The 19,408-nt window shown below is 39.4% G+C and overlaps 1 protein-coding gene across 2 annotated transcripts in view; it reads right to left on the bottom strand.

Moving 5' to 3' along the window:
- Positions 1–7,162: 7,162 nt before the first annotated feature.
- nlgn2b (neuroligin 2b) overlaps positions 7,163–19,408 on the bottom strand; it is a 78,075-nt gene continuing 65,829 nt past the window's right edge. The window contains exons 6-9 of one of the 2 annotated variants that reach the window (XM_075486312.1): positions 15,895–16,160; positions 15,597–15,750; positions 14,072–14,432; positions 7,163–11,782 (exon numbers count right to left, since the gene is read on the bottom strand). In XM_075486312.1, coding sequence (XP_075342427.1) covers positions 10,852–11,782; positions 14,072–14,432; positions 15,597–15,750; positions 15,895–16,160 — 1,712 coding nt within the window. In that variant the 3' untranslated portion in view covers positions 7,163–10,851. Of the gene's footprint in view, positions 11,783–14,071; positions 14,439–15,596; positions 15,751–15,894; positions 16,161–19,408 lie in introns of both variants that reach the window. The other variant, XM_075486311.1, reaches the window with a different exon arrangement.

Here is a 19,408-nt window from a genome sequence, read left to right as displayed (position 1 = left end):
AATGCTCCTTCATGAGTTTAATAGAACAGCAAAATCATGATGCCGTCCAGCAGAAACAGAATTAACTTTGTAAAAACTTTATCTAAAACTATGTCTAGCTTGCTGTGAGCCACTAATTGAGCCTCTAATTATCATCTGAAATTCTACCAATCTTTAAACCATTTCAAAGTTGGTTTTGTATTATTTTTCATTGAATTATTGGACTCATGGATGAACATTTGACAGATACATACATATTATGCATAAAATAACAGTTTAAGCATAGAGGCAGAAATAAATGAATAAAAATAAAAAATACTCTGGACACTCTAGCGAGTATGTGTCATCAATCTTATACAGCTCGGACAACCATGCTGCAATTAAATAAAATCAGTTGCTCAACTACAATTAGAGAGGTTTTGGGCTTGATGGATTACTTGAAAGGGTTATTACATCATCGGATTACAAAAAGTAAGTAACTATAATGAGTTCAGATTGTATTTGAAAAGACTGTACTTCATTAGCCTGGCTGACGCGTCCACATCTCGATGAGATAGTGGTCTGAGAACTAGGTGTGCATTTTCTCATATTTGAGGCGTGGTTTACGAATGCCTAGAGCCGTTTATTGGGCGCTACAAATGTCTATCAAATGGCGTCTTGTTCTTCCCATGCTGCTTTGCGCGCGATTCATAGCCAATTGTATCACTTATACCAGATGACATATGTAGAGCGACAGAAATTCGACGAGGAAATACATCCTTCTTGGCAATGAAATCTTTCAACGCCAAACGTTGCTCTTTTTTAAAAGTAAACTTGCGTTCTAAGCTACTTAAAACACTTTCTAAGGCTGCATCGAACGGTAACGTTGTGTCCGCTGCCATGTTGGATTAACACTCTACAAGCTTCGGTGTCGCGCATAGACGTCGTCATCGTCTTGCTGTCCCCCCCCCCCCCCCGTTCTGTGATTGGTTCCCTAACTCAGGCAAAAATAAGGGCGGTGGTTTCCAGGCTGCCTTTGCAGTGTGAATGAAATCGCGCGCAAAGCAGCATGGGAATTCCCAGGTTAGTACTTCATAGTAAAATACTAAAAAGTTAATAGTTTACTAAATAAACAATAACATAAAATTGCTGATATATGTCACTACTGTGTCCACTCAGAGGAGACATAAACACCACGACACATATTTTCCCAAACAGTCCTAAAAACCTGGGGTCCGTTTCACGTAGCAGGTTCAACCAACTCTGAGTCTATTCCTGATCTCTGAGTTGATCTACTCTGAGATAGAAAACTCTGAGTTTTCGGTTCCAGAAACGCTGATTTGAGTGAGGTTAATCAACTCTGAGTAAGTTCACCTTGAGTTTAGCGCGTGCACCACAACTTTAAAAAGCCAGCATCAACGGAGCCCCGATTCGACGAGTCACCTTGGCAACGGGGAAGAGGAGGGGCTACGTTTTTCACCAACCTCGAATTGGAAATCTTAATGCGCTCATACGGCGAGTTTCAATACGTTTTTAGAAATAAGTGCAACACCGCTGCAGCAACAAAAGTGTAAGTTTAAATGTAGTCCTTTGCAATCACAATAATATTACAGGGAAACTGCTTGAATGGTAGCCCATTCATTTATTTCATTTAGGTGCAATCCCGCAGGGGAGAAGCGCTCTTGGCAGCAGTTTAAGATGAAATATAAAAATATTGTTCAAACAGGTGAGACCTCGGCATGGAGGTACCTCATTTTGATCATGTTTTACACTGTAAAATAAATATTAAGTGGCTATTTGACTGTGCAGTTATTTTATTCCCAACATAATGCTGTTTTCACACACATAAACTATGTCTTCTCATCTATATCATCCATCCATCCATTATCTATACACCGCTGAATCCGTCAATCGGGTCGCGGGGGGGCTGGAGCCTATCTCAGCGGTCAATGGGCAAGAGGCGGGGTACACCCTGGACAGGCCGCCAGTCCATCACAGGGCCACATAGAGACAAACGAGACAAACAACCATACACACTCACAGTCACTCAGAAGGACAATTTAGAGTCATCATCTATATCATGTTCTGTTAAATAATTAAGCCTATTTAAACTAACACAGATTTCTACTGAGCCAACAGAAAGAAGGCAGATGCCCGTAAAACGGGTGGTGGCCACCACCTCTAACGGGAGGGCAGTGGCTGAGGGAATCCCCGAGGGAGTCCACCCCCAAGACACGAGTGCCTTTATAAAATATAATAGGCCTATATATGTCTTTTTTAAGCCTATTCATACAAATATTTATTTGTCTTTTATGTCTTTTTTTTCTTTTGTCCCAACACATTCTGATGGTGCCGCTCAAAAAGATAATTGTCTGTCAATGCAAAAATCTGTGCGCGGTCTGATAACCATCTCCGACGAATATTTATTTCTCTGCGCAATAATGCTGCACCTTCATCCACGGGATCATTGTCAAAAGGACATGTTCGTGAAAAAAGTTGCCTCCTACTGTATCTAATGGACTTATAGAAGTAGAAGAACTCGCTCTGCTAAATGAATGAATGAGGAAATCAAATGGCGTGTGTGGCTGAAAGAGGGCGGAGACAGAAAGAAACTCAAGGTTTCTTGAATAAAACCTGGTCCCGACCAGGTTAGGTTCAGAGAGTCTGTTACTCCGGTAACTGACCGTGAGGTTAAGTTACCTCTCTTTGTGAAACAGGCTAGAGTTACCCCTCTTTCTCGGGGTTGAGTTACCTCCCTTTGTGAAACGGAAAACTCAGGGTTTCCCTCATTTCAGGGTTAACCTACTCAGAGTTTTCACTAAACCTGCTACGTGAAACGGACCTCTGGATGAGATCATTTGTTTGAAATCCACCACTTCCTGCCTTGATACCCTGCCAAAAGGGTTTTCATGAATGTTTCAGGATGTCTGGCCTCAGAAACTTTACAGATTGTGAATACGTCTCTGGTTCCAGGTGTCTTCCCACAGACCCCAAAAACAGCTGTCATCAAGACACTCTTGAAAAAGAACAACTTAGACACCTTACTCATGAGCAGCGATATCAAATAGATATCAAATAATCAGATAAAATCGATATCAAACCTCCCCTTTCTTAGTAAAATTATAGAAAAAGCTGTCTGTCAACAATTACACAACTTCCTGACACTAAATAACTGTTATGATGTCTACCAGTCAGGCTTTCGGCCACACCACACCACAACACTGAGACTGCTCTAGTTAAGGTCCTACTGGATCTCAGTGCTGCATTTGAGACAGTCGACCATAACATCTTACGAGACCGACTGAAAAACCGGGTAGGACTTTCTCGCACAATACTTAACTGGTTTGAGTCTTATCTAAAAGATAGGGACTAGTTTGTGTCTATAGATAACTAAATATCTGAGCAAACTAAAATAACCTGTGGAGGTCCCCAAGGTTCGATTTGGGGCCACAGCTGTTCAACATCTACATTATCCCACTTGCTCAAACTTTGAAAAACAACAATATATGCTACCAGAATTATGCGGACTACACACAAATTTACATAACTATCTCACCAGGAGTCTATAGTCCAATTCAAACACTGATCAAATACATTAATCAACCAAAAGATTGGATGAGCCAGAATTTCCTTCAGTTAATTGATGACAAAACTGAAATAACCATTTTTGGAGCCAAGAAAGAAAGATCAGCTTCAATAAGGAATGTTAAAAACCAACAACCAAGCCAAAAATCTGGGAGTAGTCATCGACTCAGATCTGAATTTCAGCAGTCAAATTAAGACAGTTGTGAAGTCAGCCTATTATCACTTAAAAAACATATCGAGGATTAAAGGACTGATGTATCAGCAGGATTTAGAAAAACCTATCCATGCATTTATCTTTAGTACACTAGGCTACTGCAACGCTGTCCTTAAAGTTCATCAGACAGCTGGGGGCGTGGTTTGGTCTCAAGATGGAGTAGACGTGTTTTGACGACGCTCCGACTCAACTTCACTATTTTTCATCCTAAGCACTCTTAATAACCTCTGTTAGATTGACTCGCAGAGTAAAGGACCGCTCTTTAAGTAAGATGACGAAACCTAAGAAAATTAAAAAAGATAAAGGCACCGGGGACGACATTTTAGACGACCAGACGAAGCTAGCATGTGTCGAAGGAGCTAGCGGTTGCACTTCGAACCCTCCGGCAACTAACGAAGACGTCCTGGCAGCTATTAACAAGTTGAGTGGCGCGGTCGACGTGAGATTTATTGAGCTCAGCAGTTCAATCTCCAACCTCAGGGCAGCACTAACTGATACTTCTGACCGTGTGGCATCCACTGAGGCCATAGCCAAATCACACGGCGGACGGATTTCGGAGCTAGAGAAGAAGTATGACAGCTTGGCCGCTCTGTGCTCCCAGCAGCAGGCTAAGCTGGAAGACCTGGAGGCGTGCTCACGTCGGCAGAATATTCGTATTGTGGGCATACCTGAGAAAGCGGAGAACGGAGAACGCTGGATTTCGTCATCACTTTTACCGCAGCTGCTGGGAGAGGACAACTTCAACCGACCAATCGAGGTGGATCAGGCGCATCGGAGTCTGAAGCAGGCGAAGGATGGAAAGACGAGGGCCATCATTAGGCAAGACTCCCAAATATTACCTATCGAGAGGTTTGGTCATAAGCATCACATTTCGCACTATGCCGATGACATAATCTTGTACATCTCTGACCCGCAGGTTTACGCTGTCTCCCCTTTTAAAGACGATTAAAACCTTTGGCAGCTTCTCCGGATTTTCCATTAACTGGGATAAGAGTGTGGTAATGCCCCTCTCATCCGGAGATGATCTGACCTTTTTGTGGGGAACGTCATTTCAGATAACCTATAATACCTTCACATATTTGGGGGTAACGATAACGAGGAGACCGGAGGATCTCTTACAACTGAATTGGCAGACTAAAATTATACAACTTAAGCAGAATATTGATTTTTGGAAGACTCTCCCTCTATCTATGGTCGGTAGAATTAATGCAATTAAAAAAGTGGTATTGCCACGGTTTCTTCATCTATTCCTCTCTGTTCCATGTTTTATAGGTGTGTCATACTTCAAACAGTTAGACTCCATATCATTCCCTTTATCTGGGGGTATAGGAATGTTAGAATCTCCAAAAAACACCTATGCAAACCAAAAGCGATAGGTGGATTTTCATTGCCAGATTTCAAATTATATTATTGGGCTTCTCACCTATCCATAATAGCATGGTGAAAGAAAGGCCCGCACCAGTCTCACAATCTTTGCCCTACTTGGCTATCCTTGGAACGACGACATTGTCACAATACGTCCCTGGCTGCCCTCCTCAACAGCCCTATTAAAATAAAAAAACTGCTTTACAATAATAATTTGGTTATTGGCAACACTATAAGAATTTGGAAGCAGATACAGAGCTATATAAAAGCTCCGACAATCTACTTTGATGCTCCCATTTGCGAAAACCATTCTTTTGTTCCAGGTCTCAGCAACGTCGGTTTCCAAGTGTGGAGAATGAAGGGTATCTGTGTGATGGGGGATCTGTACGTTGATGGCACCCTTGCGTCCTTTACCCAGTTGAGCTCTGTATATGATGTTCCACCCCATGGTCGGGGTTCTTTCGTTTTCTGCAGATCAGGGACTATGTTAGTAAAAACATGTCAAATTTTAGAACTCTTACCAGGCACGAGACTCCGGTGGGATGGGACAGCAGATACCTGATGGTGTGTGGGAGGAAAGTTTGAAAAGTATACATGGCTGTTCAGTTAATGCGAGGCACAATCTTATACAATTCAAAACATTACATAGACTTTATTATTCGAGAGAAAAATTAAGCACTTTTTATCCGAATGAGTCACCAATGTGTCACCGGTGTAAAGCTGCAACGGGCAACTTGCACCAATCCTTTTGGTCATGTGTACAGCTTCATACATTTTGGAAGAAAATATTTTATTTCTTTTCCACTGCTTTTGGGAAACAGTGGGATCCGGATCCTCTTGTTGCAATTCTCGGAGCTCCTGGAGTGTTGCTCTTTGCCAATAAATATGAGAAAGTTGCCCTTTTGTTCGGTATGGTGATCGCTAAGAGGTTGATCTTGAAGATTTGGAAGAAGGACTTTGTACCCACATTTGATCAGTGGTTGGGAGAACTGGCAAACACATATATGTCTGGAAAGATTTAGATATTACAACAAGGACAAAATGAACATGTTTGGGACAATGTGGGAGTCTGTACTAAAATCCCTTCAACGAAGGGATCGTAGTTGGCCAAAACATTAATGCCTGGTATTATATGAGCCCTTGCTCCCTGGTGTATTCTTGGAATGGTGTGTTTCATAATGTGGTGTATTTATCTTATGTTGCTTTGACTATGTAACCTTTGTTATTTGATGTGCTGTTCTGTTATGTATGGTTGGGGAGGGGTGTTGATGGTATTGTAGTTTGTTATATTACTAAAAATGCCAATAAATAAAAGAAAATTAAAAAAAAGTTCATCAGACAGCTGCAGTCAGTCCAGAACGCTGCTGCTCGAGTCCTGACTAAGATCAAAAAAGTGGATCATATAAAACTGGCCATCAGATCTTTACACTGGCTTCCTGTCTGTCAAAGAATTGACTTCAAAATACTGCTGTTAGTTTACAAAGCACTGAATGGTTTAGGGCCAAAATACATTCTGTATCTTCTGGTTCATTATGAACCAACCAGAGCCCTCAGGTCATCAGGATCTGTCATCAGAAGTCTATTTTCTTTTTCCAGACTCAGAACTAAACTTGGAGAGGCAACATTCAGTTTGTATGCTCCTCACAAGTGGAACAAACTCCCAGAAATCTTTAAGACTGCTGAAACTCTCAGCTGTTTGAAATTAAGGTTAAATCCTTTTTCTATTTTCTGCTGCCTTTTATCAAAACAATTGTTAATTCTTCACACTGTACCTTTTTTTTCTTTTTCTATTTGAGCTTTTTCTGTTTTTATTCAATTTCCTTTACTCTTTTTAAGTTTACTTTAATGTACTTTTAATGATTCTTCTGCACCCTGCTGTAATGCTTTTAATGTTTTATGTAAAGCACTTTAAATATTCTTGTACACAAAATGTGCTGCACAAATGAACCTGCCTTGCCTTTCTTCTGCCCCCTAGTGGCCAAATAATGTTGTGTAGCTTTAACAGATCACGTGTGACCGCGTAAAAATGATGGCAAAACATTTGTTTAAGAATATCTTTTAATTTTTTCCAGTTCAGATACACAACATACAGTGTGTAGTAGCCTCTATTTGAAATAGAAATATTAACTTTAATTCTTTAATTCTTCCTGTCATTATGCTCTCTCACAGTATCTTGCGCCTCAAGCAGGTTACTGAATCTGAATAAATGAAACAGACAAACAGGTGCAAGCCTTCACCTCAACATTCCTCCATAAAATCTTATAAGAAGATATTTGTATCTGTGTAACGCCCCCCACCCCCCTATAAGCCAACATCAAAACTGTAGTGTAAACATGTAGACTTGGTGAGTGTGCTTCCATTATCTGTTGGCTGGTCCACAACCCTTGTTTCCAAAAGAGAATTAAAAAAAGAAGTATTCTGTAATGCTGTTTTTAGAAGCCTGGGCAACTGAAACATATCAAGCAACTGGGTCAATAATCCCTCAAACAGAATTTGCAGACAGAAACAGCAAAACAACCACCATGGTTAGAGCTTGAAATAAGACCAAAAACAGTACAAAGGATTTCACAACCTCCCAGTCACGGGGCATACTATATGATAATGTTTAAGACACCGTGAGACAATAACATTGGTTTCCAACAGCATACAAGTAAAATTCCCCAATTTGTGTCTTGCTTTGAGCACGTTTGTAGCACTATGTTTTCTGCGTCATTCTTGAATCCCTCCTATTTGCCCTTCCTTCATCTGTTCTCTGCAGCTGTTCTTTGGCTTTTCCACCAATGAAAGAACTCATTTCAATCAAAAGCTGCCTTTATGAATGATAGGATAGTGCCAAGTGTGCATGGTATATTATAGACAACCATATACGGAGCATGTTAATCACAATATCTGGGCTACCATGAGCCAGAATCAATCAAGTTTACCTAAACCATGCTGTGATTTCTTTTTTTTTTTTCCTTTTTCCCCCCCATTTGTTCATGTATTTTAATAGATGTAATCATGTGCCCATGACCTATTGGGATTTGATTTAGAGATTAAGGAAATTAAGGAGAATCAAACAGACTGTACGCATGACTGCTAAAATCATATATATAATCTAAACTTGCACCTGTTGTCACAAAGAAAAGATCCGGCCAGTCACTCAAACCAAACAACAAACATAATATTTACAAATTCCAGTTTGTTCTCTTACACTTAAAAAATGTACAGTTTATTTTCTGTGTTGGTTTAGTCCTCGCAGTTTGCGCCAGTCCAGTGTGAGGGATGGCAGTCTGACTCCAGAGTGTCGTTATCCTGAGCACACAGGATGCAGGACGTTACAAGGAGGGCGAATTAATCCCACTCGCCTCCCTTTCACGGTATATGGTGTGTGAGTAATGTCTGTTAAATCAGGTTTTTAGAATGCATCCTTTGTGCATTGATGGATCATATTTCCTCACCACTGAATCATTGCTTGTCCAGTGTTGTCTTAATGTCACAGTTTTTTTTTTTTTCATTATTGTCCAGAGTACGACTTGTCTCTGTGTTCAATTGTGCGAAAGATGTGACACGCGCTTACAAGGCTCTCTCATCTTTTGACCATAAATATTTCTTTTCCTTTCCCTCGCTGTGCAGAAGCGAGAATCATGAGACAACAAAAGTGCGGACGAAAAGATAACTGTCAGGCAGTCCTCAAACACTTGAAGCATGTAGTTCATATCAGTCGCAGAAAAACAAAACATATTTTGATTATTTATGTAGTCATTTCTCTTTTTTTGCAACTTAAAAAGTGCTATCTTTAGGTGAAATTGAGAGACAGTGACTGTGCAAACCTGACAGTTGCAAAAGATAAAGTAAAAGACAGCAAAAGCAAAAAGAGGGGGAATTAAAAAGGCTTTCATCAGTCTCTGGTAGTTTTGCGGCACAGCCTCAGTGTTAGGAAATGAAACAAATAAAGAGGAAATATTTACTCTCTTTGTTATAATCATAGTTTTACACAATATTCATCTCTTAATACTTTAATACTTTCTGAAGTACCACAAAGTGCAGCTGATATTAAAATATAAAATGTAAATGATTTTTAAACTAAAAGAAAAGAAATCAATGAAGAACAAGGCAAATTATCAAAATGACAAACTTCTCTGTCCACACAGTTTAGAAAAAAAAATCATGCAACTATCTCACACAGCAAAGTAGTTAATAAAACTTTATATACTTTTTTCTTTTTTAAATGAGGATATATTGAATCTGATTTCCCTTTAAAGAAGAGACCAGCCACAGTGCAACATCGAGGGTAATAATAAAAAAACAAAAAGTGTGGTCAAAAAGAAAAATGAAGAGGTTGGCACTTTTTCTGATGGTAACTCCTTTTGAAAGATACAGTCAGGACAGACCTCTGTAGGCGGTCAACTGGACGCCAGCGAAAGAGGAACTTTATCACAGTACTTGGCACCAAGAATGCTGGTAAAAACGAGATATCAGAATATCTTTTTTTTTCATTCATATCCTTACAATTTATTAATAATACATCATTTACATTTGTGTTTTTGTATAAAAGACTCCAAAAAGGAAAAAAGAGTCTAGAAGTGAATGCAAGAAAGAGGAAAATGGATTATGTCAATGCTTTAATAAAAAGAGCTACAAGGGATGCAGAGTGAGAAAGAGTGTGAGGGTGCAGAATGAGAGAAGCAGTTAAGTGAGCTGAGATGGAGGATACAGGCAGACAGATAATGAGTGAGAAAAAAATAAAGTAATGGACATGAATGGAGCCTGTGAGGCGCAGATGCAGCAAGTTCTAATGGGCAGCCTGGATTCCAGGCTGCATCCTACGGACTGAATGGGATTCAGTTACTTCCTGTTTTGTTCAACAGTTGAAGACCCAATCTGGAATTTTTTTGAAAGCAGCAGCAGAAAGTGTACAGATTTTAAAAGAAAAGAAAGAAAGAAAAAAAAACGGTTTGATGGTATTTAGGTAGTTTCATTAACGAAAACAGGTCCGCACATTTCTAAATAGAGTAAAAAAATTAAAGTTTTTAAATGGATCTAACGAGGGGTTGCTGTCAAATCGTGTTAATGCTTGTCCTCCCAGTCTTGTCAATACATTTCACCCAAAACAGTACTCTTCAAAATCACAATGCTGAAGCATTGTGCTCAACAAACGGTTCCAAATTTAACTTCCAGATTGGGCCTTTAAAGCTGCAATTTGTAAGTTTTAACAAATCAGTGCTTGATGACAGACAGCTTGTTGGGACATATGCCACCTCATACAAAGCTGCTTGCTTCTGTTTCATCTTTTCGCTAAATTAATGAAAATGTATATTTGTGTTATTTGTTAAATGTAGTTTTTACACTGACACAAAAACCACATGCGCCAAACAACCAAGCTGCACATTAGATGTCTGACTGATTATGATACCTCTTTGAGGAAGCTACAAGCTTAAAGCTGCATGTTTGGTGACTTTCATAAGCACCACTGTCATTATTTATAGAGCTATAACAGGGGAAAGCAGGATGTTGCCCAGAATGACAAAGGAGCTTTTCAATCAAGCCCCCCTTGAGTCATGATTACAGTTTAGAGGTATTTCACTGCTTCAAATCTTACAAACTGCAGCTTTATTTGAGGGCTTAATGAGAACGAAGACAAAAAGATAAAAGAGAAACAGAGGGTAGTGAGAGTGAGGTTTGAATGGAGCAGTTTGTGTGGTGCATCTCTGTGAGCCCAGAGGGGGTAGCAGAGCTTGTGCCTGGTCCTATACACGGGTAGTGGAGTGTTGGTGTGGCAGGGCATTGTTGCTGTGGCTGGGGACAGGTGTAGTAGAGGGAGCTGGGACAGGGGGATACGTATTAAAGGGGTGGAGCGGCTGAATGCTGCTGATGGTGCTGGGGATCATGGTAATAGTATTGGCTGTCATCAGTGGCACATCCTCCGGTGCCCTGCGCAGGGCCAGGGTGTAGTCAGGTGGACACATGGGAGGCCGAAGGGGTTCGAGGTCACCAAGGACACCACGGGAAGGGAGGGGTGTCCCGTGCTCCAGCTCCACCCTCTGCTGCTTCATCTGCAGTGACATTAGCTCCTCCTCCTGACTCAGCGCCAGGTCATTGTGCGGTGGGGCCCCTACGACTCCCATGCCAACACCCATGCCCATTGTAGTGCCGCGTTGTGGGGAGAGCCGTCGGTGACGTCTCTGCATGAGTTCATGGCGCTTATCCCGTTTGTAGTAAAGTGCGGCAAAGGCCAGCACGTTCAGGAAAAGAAGTGAAGCGCCAATAGCAACCGTCACACTCAGCTCGGTGGAGTAGTCCCGTGTCTCATCGGGGAAGGGAGAATAGCGGGGTCGCTCTGAACCATCAGGCTCAGGATCTGGTGGATAGGTGGAGATAACTGGGTGTCGTGTGGAGCGGGTGCCAGGATGAGGGACCTTCCGGCGGCTGGTGCCCCCAGGCGGCAGTCGAGTGGTGATGGAGCTGATGATTTCTTCATGTAAGCTGTGGAGATGTGGCACGAGCTCCAGCCAAAAGGCCACCTTGTTGGCACGGTAGTTATCTCTGACACGAGGCTTCAGGCCAATATGCAAGTACTGCTTGTCTTTGGACATGAATTTTGTCCAAATGACCTCTTCAAAACGGTTAGGCTTGGTGTGGATGAATGTGGTGTCCTGAGGAACAGGTAGGTTAGGGTCCCTGGAAAAGAGAGTGAACAGAATCAAAGGATTTTTTTAATGCTACGGGTTTCCAGTGCTCATCTTACAGAAGATAAGTGTTACTTGTTTAGATCGAAGTAGGTACTGTTTTTTTTACGAAAATTTGGGAGTTTCATGTTTTCCTTCTTACAACTGGAAAAAGCAGTTGCTTGGGTTTGACAGCTTTTTGCACTTCATACTTTGGAAAAAGACAATGTTCTATTACGATGGAAGTGATACAGTTATATTATGAAAAGTTTTAGAATTATGAAAAGAAATGTAAAACGTATATTCAGAATATACTGATTCTACCACATGAAGCTCCACTCCAAAACTGTTTGCCAGCAACATGTTGAAGTCTGAAATCGTCATTAATATTTATAACAATGTGCTGTATTGTTCTAAAAGAGACAAAGATAAAGGGATTATTTTATGTGGTCTTATAAAAAACAAACTTTTTTTTTCCCATTGATGACTTTTACTTTAGATAAAAGAGGAGATTGGCATTTCTTCAAATTAAGTATTTATGACCAAAGTATTTTCTTTCTAGCACTTCAGTAAAAATGGATAAAATGAATGTGCTGCATTTCATGTAAATTTATGTGGTGTTCCTAAAATTTTCAGTTGGGAGCACCAGAGTTGCTTCTGGAAAAAGTCGGTGTGGAGTCCTGCATAACATTTGTGAGTATTTTACACACAAACAGCCCATAGGTTTTGAGTTGTCCTGTTCATAACAAATAAACTATGCAAAAAAAGCACTGACACAGTGCTGTGGATACAGATCTGAATATGCAAGGCTTAACTGAAGGTCCTGACCATGTATATGTATATGCATGATTTTATTCATGGCACTGCTGCCACGTGATTAGCTGATTGGACAACTGCATGTATAAGCAGGTGCACATGTACATCTAATGAAGTGCTCACAATTTTAACGGTCTTTACATTGTTGGAATGAGCCATAAAGCTTTGTCTGCATATAAAGTATTCCAGCTGCATCATCCATTTCACATGTTTTATTTTAGGGATTAAGTCTATCGTACAACATTAAATGTATAACTGCAGTGATTGTGTATTGGGGTATAATCTCAGTGCTGTGCTTGCACCCCTGTCTAAGATGTCTCCAGATTCTTTTGATATTATTATGTACAGAAGATGATAGAATATAAAAAGTCTTAACACACACTTTGAGGAGGATTATTCCGAAGTTGCTCCACAATTTGTTATATGCAGGTTTTTGCATATTGCGGCACCTCTGCCCATCTTTACTTCTGAGAATCTCAGCCTCTCTAAGTGTTCTTTTTATACCCTATTATTTTACAAACCTGTTTCCAAAAAACACAATTGCAATGTGTTGCAGCAGGTGCTTCTTTTTAGCACCACTTACTTTTACAGCCTTTGGTTGCTTATCCTCCCAACTTTTCGAGATGAGCTCATATTGTTTCTTCTGAATAGTAATATTTCTCACTTTAAACAGTTGTTTTCTTATATTAATATTGAACTGTGACATCTGTGAATCAATGCGTTCTGTTTTTTTTTATTTCAGTATTCCATCTTTCTTTTAATTTGGGTTGAGGACATGTCATAAGGCACAAATCAAACAAACGTTTTCTAAACATGTTCAGCTCACATACTGTACAACATGCTCTATTAAAAGGTCAAGCCATGCTTTCAGTGAATACAGTGTGAACATCTGTATCCGTTTGTGACATTGCAGACTTTTCACAATACAAATGCATCGACTGGGCTTGAACCACAAGGGAGGAGAAGAAAATTAGGTGATTAACTGCTATCCACACATTAATAACCTATACATTTTTCACTAAATAAGTCACTATGAAACTTTAGTTGTGCATTAACTTGAACTTGTTTGACATGATGTCACCCATACACAGTGGAAACTTCCATATAATCATGTGTTATATCAAATGACAGTGCTAGAAACTGGAAAGCAACAGGATAGTCCATAGCACTTAACATAATTTAGGAAAAATCACTGATATGGTGCCACAGCCCAATCTGTAATTTGCAACTTTGCTTGATAGAAAAATCCTCTAAGAGGCAAAAAGGAAACATTTATCAGAGCCTTCTGTGTTTTTTACTGTTGCATGTGAGGGGCGATGCAGATTAAAAAAAAAATATCAGACAGAATTCCCAACTTCACAATGGGCTTAAGTGCTTATTGGACAATAGACTTTGTTTTTCAGTGAAGTCATCACTGTGTTCTATATGAGCAATAATAAACAAGATATATCATGATACATGTCTTTACATTATTCATTTTACTTACCCTGTCTTTGCAAAGTTGGTCCAGTATGTCATCACTACAGCACTGAGCATTACATCATTCTTGGAAAAGTTACAGGGAAACAGGTCGGTGGCTCCCACCATGGGAATCCCAAACACATAGGGGATCTCATCTCCGTGGGCAGCATCTGCCCAGTCTGGCCTTGCCTCAGTCTGACAGTGGTGGTGGAAGGTATAGAAGTAGACAGGTGACTGGAACTCAGCATGCAGTTTAGCAGTGGCAACAGCCGGAGCCACCCACTGGTGGTCTGTGAACAGGGCCAGGAGGGTCTTCCTACGCATGTCACTATTGTCTCTATCAGCCCAGTCTGTGTACATGAATTTTATGGTTTCCCTCAGGATATCTTTACCTTGGAAGAAACAAAAATGAATATGAATATGCATACAGTGCAAGGTTAATCTGCAAATGGAAGGAAGTAAGGCTGAAATCTTTTTCAGTTTAAATATTGTAAATGTATGACATTTACACAGTAGAAGAAATGTATACTTGTAATTCTTTTAACGTTTCTCAGATTGTAAAACCTCTTTCTTTTAGCTATTCCATCTAAGTTTCTGCATATCTGTATTCATCCAATTTATCTTTCAGAACTGCTGTTATTAGTGAGAAAATTATTATCAAAAAAAAATTTAAAAGTTAATTATTATTAACACTGAGAGGCTCATCTCTCTGCGCTGCAGGACTGAGAGGTTCAGAAGGTCCTTTGTTCCCACATCCACTTCTCAAATTGATCGATTGATTTAGTCATTTATTATTAGTTAGTAGTAGTAGTAGTAGTAGTAGTATTTTTACTAGAATTGGTATTATTATTGTTGTTGTTAATACAATTATTGTAAATATTTAAAAAAAAATTTAGTTAATTTGAATTTCCCCCATTGGGGAATGAATAAAGTATTTTTCTATTCTATTCTGTTCTATTAAGTTATCAGTTATTTACAATAAGATGCATTCCTATGAATGTAAGTCAGAATCCTGAGAAACAAGCCATTCAGCAAGCTAGCCCCCATCTTCAAAGCTGTTCAGCAAATCTAACTTCCTTCTTCATACAAAATCAAATCCTTGTCCTGTGATAGAATATATATCAAATATTAAAATTAATCAGTACTATTATAATGGGATCATGAGATTTCCCTCAAATTATTGCCCAACAAAAGAATTCCATCAACTCCGTTCAGATGGCTGTGGCTGACAAAGGAAGAAATATATTAAGTGTAATATAAAAGGTTAGCATTGATTATTCTTTTCATGATATGTGTAATTGTGAAAGATAATTTTATCAGGGGTAAACATGCTAAATTAAATTAGCTTAGTGCAATTTTATAATTTCTACCCCTAATACTCGCCTTGCTGGTCTAGCCTTAGGTCTTTGGTCAAAAGAACAGCTCAATGAGACTCGGCCCTGCTTTAAGTATGCATAATTTTAAAATGTTTTTTTGTTCTGTAGAAGTAAAAACATGAGAAGCTACAGAGTTCAACTTCAAAAATAGGGTAAAATAGGGTAGGATCTGACCATCTGGGTATCCATACAGATTATCCACAAAGTTTGATATAGTGTAGTCAAATGAGGAAGCTGATATTCCATCTTCCCCTTCGCTGTCATCCACAAACTTCAGGCCCTCTCCCTGGTTGACACCTAGCAGTATGTCGTAGTTGAGGAACTCGCCCTACAAGCACATGACACAGCATAACATGACAGAACAGAAAGTGGCATTAACGCTGAGGCAGTGCTCACACAGTTGTAAGAAAACTGCTGATAAAGCTCCTAAATAGAATAATTCCAAAAATGTAATCTGGGAAATCCCTCCTACCTGCTGCATGAGGATCTCAGGGTCATCTGGCACCACGTCTCCATCTACCACAGGCCCAAAGGCGATGTGGTAGCGTGCTGGCTGGATGTCTTGATCCACCAGCTCCCGAAAACTCTTCCTTCGCAGGCAGTCCACCAACTCAGCCATGTCTCCAAGAGTGCATCCCACCTTCTTCGCAAGGATCTTCGTATACATCAGTGGTCGGTAGTTGACTGACCAGCTGGAGATGGCTGAGCCACTTTGAGCAATGGCCCTCTGGAACAGGCCTATACAAAACATCACCATATATTGAAAAACAGTACTATCTTTTCTCTGCCAGCATTTTTTTTCTTCTGACACACTTTTGCTTGCAACTGATGGGGCCCTCAAGGCCTTACAGTGTGAGCTCTTTAAATAATGCACATATTGGAGGAGGAGCAACTGAGGAGTATAATGTACAAAGAAAGATGAAGAAAATATTCTGCTGCTTTAAGCAATTGGCGAAAATCTTCGTGAGCATTAGTGTAAGAAAATGAAATGTTTTCCATTACATACAACGAAAGACAGCAGCAAGAAGAACGGTAATAACTCTGCACAAAGCAACGGGCTTGTTGGATGAAGTGGGAAAGACAGAAAGAGAAAGAAAATTGCTCGCACTGTTGCACCGCTGCACTGTTATGTAAAGTGGCTTGCTGTCCCTCTGTTTTATCTGCAGATTCTGTCATTAATAATTAAGCCCCCCCATATTCTGCATGTGCCCCACCCCCGCTCCTCTCCCTGTGAAATCAATTAAGAAGCCTTTCAGCTGCAGCTCCACTCCTCAGCTCATCTCTCCTCTGCAAACACACAGAGTACCTCTAAAAACTCTTCACCCTCCGACTTTTTCAGTACTTTGTGGTGTTACAGCCTGCCTTCAAAAAGGAATAGAGCAAATGTGTGCGTGGCAAAACCTTTCATTAGATTTCATGTAGCACCAGCTGTGAAGACTTGTATGATAAGTATGTTCTTGACCAAAACAATTCAACTTCAATCAAATTGTGACAGAAATTTTAGAGTAATACTTCAGATAAGGAGATATACGTGCAAATAATGATTATATAAGATATACATTATAATAATTTTGACAGCATGCAATAGAGGCAGTAATCACTGGCAACATCACAGCGGCTAACAATTTGTTAAATACCACTAAATCATTAAAACGGTTTTCCATTTCCTCATGAATGTTTTCTGAATTATGAAGACAGATACGCTTGTTCTCTTGCACACATGGAGGATTTGTTTCCTTCAGTAGAGAAAAATGTTTTTAATTTTTAATCTGCCCGAGGTCGATCTTTCAGTGTGAAGGTTAGCAGTTTAGTAATATAATCTGAATTCTTGGTAAAGTAAAAATTCTCCCTCTCAGCTCTACTAACCACTAGCAGATTGGAGGATTAGTGGTCAAACATCTGGTGGGTGTTTTAGAGATGTGGAGGTGCAAGTGTCATGCAATACGTTTCATTTTCACACTCAACACCTAAAATTATGAAAACATTGGAATATTTCAAAGCTTCACAGCACAGTCTTGGTGTAATACCTTTTCTTCAAACATACAATGGTGTCAAGAAATGCTGAAACAACAATTTTTAACATAACCTACAGGCTTGAATGGCAGCTTCTACAGTGAAACCACTCTTATACCAAAGAAGAGATTTAAGTGAGCCAAAGAGCATCTGCTCTGGACTGAGGATGACTGGAACTGGAGATGATGAGTCAAAGATCAAGAGCTTTGCTTCTAACCACTGTGTTTATGTTTGTTATCAAATAGATTCAAATAAAAGAGAAATATCCAGTTTCAGCTCTCCTGGGACTTTTAGGGCACTGAAAAGGTGAGGGGTTAACATTGAAGAAATATTTTCAAGAGGAGTAGTTTATTAAATCTTTCATTCTCAAACTTCATCTCCTAAAGGTTTAAATTCGGATAACCCATGGTGTATAATGCTCTAAGGAGCTTGGTGGATCTTTATATTTCACACTTATGGTATAGTTTTGGATGATTTAAGATAGCTAGAGGGCCGAGGATCTTTGTAAATACACAAACACACACACACACACACACATACACACAGACTCAGCTTTTTGGTGCAGGCAACATGGATAAGACATTGGCACCAAGGCCATGCAGCCGACAAATGCACAACTCCTATTTTCAAACTGCATGGGAGAGGCTGCTGCGAGTTATCTTGCCAAACTTTGAAACGATCTAAAGTCTGTGACATTTTGCATAATGCTATTTTGCATTTAGAACAGGTGTTTTAGCATTTCCTGACAGGACAATTTGGTATGTCAAAAAGATTTAAGGTTAATATGAAGGGGTAATATACAAAATTGTATAAAGTAATACAACAGCAAACAAAGATTATCTAAGTGACGAAACAACAGTGTAATGAGGATCAGCCTGTTGGTCAATATGCATGCTTGTATGAGAGTTTGAGTTTTCGCAACTCTTTGTTGGAGTGAGCGATATTCCAGCTTTTCCCCACTGAATAAACTTTTTTCAGTTGAAAAGACTCCCACAAAAAGAGGGATAAACATGGATAAAGATGACGACAAAGAGATTTATGAGCTGTTTGAAAGACTTCTCCTTACGTTTCAGCTAGGATTTTGTATTGTTTTTTGTCTTAGTTGTTGCTGCTCAAGCATAAAACACAGAAGCTTCCTATATATATACATATATATATATGTATGTATGTATGTGTATATGATTTTCTTTTTACTGTGTATTTAAAATTAGGCAATCAGCAAATGACCAAAATAACCATGCACTAATTATATGAAGAACATTTATAGATATATCATAATCATAATTTCCCATCAATCACAATTACAGAATAAACACCATAATCGTTAAATAACAGCTGTTAACATCTGTCACATCAATGGATAAAGATACATAGCCTACTAAATAACAAAATCAATACCTGAGGCAAGGCTGTGTTTCCATTGAAAACCTAAACTATAAGCAAATGTTACTTTGGAGTGAAAAAAACAAATGAATGAACAATTAATTGTTTAAGTTCAATGCAAAGCATTGTAACAAAACCATAGTCCTCTACTATGTTTCTACTATATCGTTTATTCTTTTTTTAAACCAGTGTCTATCCACAAAATCATAGGGATGCAATTAGGATGTCCGCTGAAAGCAATTAACATAAATAGGCACTATTGTGAAAAAAAAAGCTTTGGAACAACTCTAAAGCTCATTATGATATGAAGAAAAAGAACCAGAATAAGTGTTTTAACAGACGCCTCAGAATCTATTTCTGCACAAATGCCTGTGACGGCAAATCATCAGACATGGGTCTCAGTCATACATTGTTAGCCAATTTTAACTTTTCATATGTTTAAAGGATACAACTAGGACACCCCCCCCCCCCCCCCTCAAACACTAAAGCCCATATAAAAATGAATACGATCTAATAATGTACAGTAATAACTATTGAAACACTCACAGTGTTCTTCATTTTCCAAATGTATTGTCCAGACAGGATTAGTT

This window comes from Odontesthes bonariensis, chromosome 16, assembly GCF_027942865.1.
Source record: "Odontesthes bonariensis isolate fOdoBon6 chromosome 16, fOdoBon6.hap1, whole genome shotgun sequence".
In the NCBI taxonomy this organism is placed as follows: Eukaryota; Metazoa; Chordata; class Actinopteri; order Atheriniformes; family Atherinopsidae; genus Odontesthes; species Odontesthes bonariensis.
This window is presented reverse-complemented; position numbering and strand designations above follow the sequence as displayed.